Source organism: Haplochromis burtoni, unplaced genomic scaffold, assembly GCF_018398535.1.
Source record: "Haplochromis burtoni strain Fernald_Lab_line unplaced genomic scaffold, NCSU_Asbu1 Contig_256, whole genome shotgun sequence".
NCBI classification, from domain to species: Eukaryota; Metazoa; Chordata; class Actinopteri; order Cichliformes; family Cichlidae; genus Haplochromis; species Haplochromis burtoni.
Genome location: NW_024582617.1, coordinates 15,376 through 19,365, shown reverse-complemented (window position 1 = coordinate 19,365; position 3,990 = coordinate 15,376). Strand labels below are relative to the sequence as shown.

Sequence of the window (3,990 nt, the reverse complement as noted above, 5' to 3'; positions counted from 1 at the left end):
AGGACTCTTCCAGACACTAAACCAAGGCACAATGTACATTTCAATTCCTTTAATTTTAAATATGTTTATATTGTCTATCCTGTAAAATAGTCAGATGTCTAGTCACACCAATGTACAGAATTCACCTGCTTGCTGCTACTACTGCACATTCACCCAGTGTACATACTACATATATAACTTAAACACTATTTAAAGACCATAACAGCCATAACTGAAACTTCCAAATGAACAAGCCGGGTGCCAGACAGAGAGAGCAAGAGCATCAGCTGGTTCAGTCAAGGTGTCTTTATATACACTGGGACTGGCCTTCTCAGGTGTGCTGCATCTATAATTGGGTCAGCTCCACCTACCTGCAAGAAACAGGTAACAGAAAAAGCAGAGATCACCAACACCTCTGAGGTACCAGCAGCTGTAAGGTGCTCTGAGGTGTTTCTGGTACTTTCATTGCATAATTATAATCATATACTAATGATGTGTTTTCTTCTTTTCTGATCTCATTGAAATGTGTCCTCTCAGCCTCTCCACAGTGTGAGTATCAGTTTAAAAGATCAGTTTTATTGAATGTTTTCAAACACTGTTGTTGCTGCTCAGCATTTCTCTCTAAATTTACTCTGAATCACAATGAAAGTATTTTTACACTGATTATAGAAAATGTATTTTCATCTTCACCATGATGTTGATCACGGTCAACATCATGGTGAAGAAACTTTCTGAGATAAAAAGTGTAACTGACTGATTCTTACTGACAAACATTTTGCAGGTTCTTACAATGTCACAAACAACAACACGTCTGGCTTGCAGATTGAAATAAACCCCCGTGGTAACTACAACATTTCTCTTATTGAAGAAGGCCGACCACAGACTGGAAAGATAATCCAAGCTGATCAGTTGAATCAAATCCCAGTGGGGAAAACTGGACACCTGAAGCCGTGCACTGATTACAGTCTTAATGTTTCATTTACTGAAAAACCTTCATTAAATAATACTGGAAAAGAAATATTCTGTCACTCTACGGAAAATACATTTAGAACAGATCCAATGAGTGAGTTCAATTAATTCAATTCAATTCAATTTTATTTATATAGCGCCAAATCACAACAAAAGTCGCCTCAAGGCGCTTCATAATTCATATATTTGTGTTTTACATCCATTTTCTTTTAACTTAACAAATGAATCTTTTATAAACCGACACATTTGTGCATCACTTGTTTAATTCAGGTGAAAGAGACGTTAATGAAACCAGCTGCATCCCTGGATATGTTTGTTATGGAAGTGACTGGGACATCAGCTCTTCAATATCAACACCAAATAAACGTTCAGTTGTACCATGTAGAAATGATGAGAAGACTTTCTGTGTCAGACCTGCTAACGAGGACATTTGCTCAGATTTGACTGTAACCTTTACTCCAGGAGAGTGCAGAGGCTCTTCCTTTAACGTCACCAAAAGCATCAGTGTTGGTACGTACGAACGAGTCCACGTCTGCTCTGAGATTCAAACATTTACACCTCATTTAATCATGTTTGTCTTCATTCATTTTTTCCACAGATTTCTTAAATCCCAGTGAAATACAGCAGATTAAACCCACTGGACTTCCTGCAGAAATTAACACAACGTTACCTGATTTACCAAAGTGTAAAAACCTCTCAGTTAGTTACACCTGTTCAGGTAAAAGGAAACTTTACGAGTTAGAGACACGAGCTCTGTGCTCTCTGTGAATCTGTTCAGATTTATTTCTTTGAATGTGTTCACGTTTGAATCTAAACCCAAAGGATGAATGTTCACACACTGAGGACCAACAATGACGTCATCTTTGTGTCTCCTCAGAAAATAACAAAGCTGATGTGAAACTGTCTGAGCTGAAGCCGTTCACAGACTACAGCTGTACTGGTCTGATCTTACAGAACAGCATCAGCATAAATAAGACGACTCCATCTGTCCACGTCAGGGTTGATTGTGGTGAGTTTATATTTCCTTTAGCTCATCAAAATAAAAGCTTTTATTCTCACACAGTTTGAAGCAAAGGAAACGCTGTTCACTGTTACTGATGTTTACTTTGTTCCAACAGAGCTTACAATAACCAACATAAAGAAGGATTTAACCAGTACTTCCATTGAGCTCAGCTGGAAAACAACCAGTAAGAACTGTCAACAGGTCCTTCCCCTCCTTCATGAGCTTTCTTATGACTGCAGTTGTGATGGTCAGACAGGTAAAGGTGAGTGAGACGGCTTCTCCTGTTATGTGTTTATGTTCATGATGCTTTGACTGCAGGTGAAAAACCAAACCTCTGACTGGGTGTGAATAAATACAGTTATTAAAATAAATAGCAAATATAAAACAGAATAAACGCTGAAACATCAGAGTCGAGTTCACTTTTTCACACAGAAGAAATGATGAGAAGCTTTGAGCTGTTTGAAGGTAACATCTGATGTTTGAAATGTAATTGTCTTTATAAAAAGCAACAAACAGTTTGTCAGTCTGTTGGTTTTCTGACATGTACGTAGTTTCTATGAGAAGCTTGTAGCATCAGTGCTTCATGTCAGCAGGAACAGACTGTAAGTGAAACAGGTTTGTGCCAGTTTATGGATCAGCTGACAGAACTACCAGCTGATGTGTTTGTGAAACTTTACCCTGACATTTGTCATTTACAGTTTCTTAACATGATGATGTTGATTTAAATCTATAACACTTCACATGGTTCATGGAAATTATGTTACAGTTACAGTTACAAGTCCTGATGGAGGAACGTGTGTTATTACTGGATTAAATCCATTTACTGGTTATACCTGTCGAGTCCGAGCCAAATACAAGAACAAGATTCAAGTTTCCACTGGGGGTGAAGTTAAACTGCAAACTAAGGTTGGAAGTAAGTAATCAAACTTTTTATTACATAATGTTAGAATTTATTTCTCACTGGATATTTGAGCAGTGAAGATAAACAGGAAGGAAACGCAGCAAAGGGCTGCAGGTCTGTCAGTTTTTTACTTTAAATTTGGCTTCCTTTAAATTTCTCTTACAGCACCTGCTGCAGTCACTGAGCTGAAATTACACGTTCACGAACATAATACGATCAAAGTGAGCTGGCACAGACCCTCTACGTTCAACGGACCTGAGAGAAAATATATAATACGTCTAAATACAGCTGATGATAAGGAAGTGACAAAGAAGGAGCTAGAAGGTACAAAATATGAAGTCGAATTCAAAGATCTGAGCTACTCTACGAGCTACAAAGTGAAGGTTTGTTAAATCCAACATTTTTGGTTTAATAAAGAAGATATTATGCTTATAAATATTATTTTAGACTCCTGAATGTTGTAATTCACAGTGAACTGACATTTTGTCTTTAAAGGTGACGGCTCACAACGGACACTATGAGAGCATCCCTCAAATAAGTGAAATCAGCACTTTGTGTACGTCCTGTTTTCATTAATGATACAGTTTACTGACATAAATGCTTCGTCTCATTTTAAGCACACGTTTCTACAAATGTTGTTTTTCATGTAAATGTAATTTTTAATATTATTTCACAGACAACAACAAAGCTGTTATTGGGTTTCGTGTCTTCCTCTTCATCGTCATTGTTCTGGCTTTTCTTTTTCTCACCTACAAGTTCTACATTCAGAAGTTCAGAAAGTCCACAAAGTAAAGTCCACGAGTGCTTTTTCTACACGTCTGACTTTCACTTTGTTCCACTTTATTTTTCATTTCTAGTAAAGGCTAATGTCATTATTAATTTATGTTTACTGTAGAGGCATAGTGATGCATCTATTATAAACATAATCCTTATCTTTCCTCCACAGTGACGTGAATGACGACATGGAACTTGAAGCAAGTGAGTAAAGCAAACATTTAGTGGCTGTTACCATTCAGTTAGATTTTATTCACAAAGTGCTGAGAACAGTTGCCTCCAGGACCTTTTATTGTGAGGAGAGGACGACAGGACAAAGACACACTGTGGAAGAGAGCCAGAGGTTAATAATGACTAATGATTA

At 37.4% G+C, this 3,990-nt stretch overlaps 1 protein-coding gene across 2 annotated transcripts in view; it reads left to right on the top strand.

The window, feature by feature from the left end:
- Positions 1 to 365: 365 nt before the first annotated feature.
- The window catches only part of LOC102294207 (receptor-type tyrosine-protein phosphatase C), a 5,574-nt gene continuing 1,949 nt past the window's right edge, over positions 366 to 3,990 (top strand). The window contains exons 1-11 of one of the 2 annotated variants that reach the window (XM_005938563.2): positions 368 to 528; positions 761 to 1,042; positions 1,219 to 1,458; positions 1,547 to 1,666; positions 1,826 to 1,957; positions 2,067 to 2,213; positions 2,718 to 2,864; positions 3,018 to 3,235; positions 3,348 to 3,408; positions 3,529 to 3,640; positions 3,799 to 3,830. In XM_005938563.2, the coding sequence (XP_005938625.1) occupies positions 1,039 to 1,042; positions 1,219 to 1,458; positions 1,547 to 1,666; positions 1,826 to 1,957; positions 2,067 to 2,213; positions 2,718 to 2,864; positions 3,018 to 3,235; positions 3,348 to 3,408; positions 3,529 to 3,640; positions 3,799 to 3,830 (1,213 nt within the window). In that variant the 5' untranslated portion in view covers positions 368 to 528; positions 761 to 1,038. Of the gene's footprint in view, positions 1,043 to 1,218; positions 1,459 to 1,546; positions 1,667 to 1,825; positions 1,958 to 2,066; positions 2,214 to 2,717; positions 2,865 to 3,017; positions 3,236 to 3,347; positions 3,409 to 3,528; positions 3,641 to 3,798; positions 3,831 to 3,990 lie in introns of both variants that reach the window. The other variant, XM_042227354.1, reaches the window with a different exon arrangement.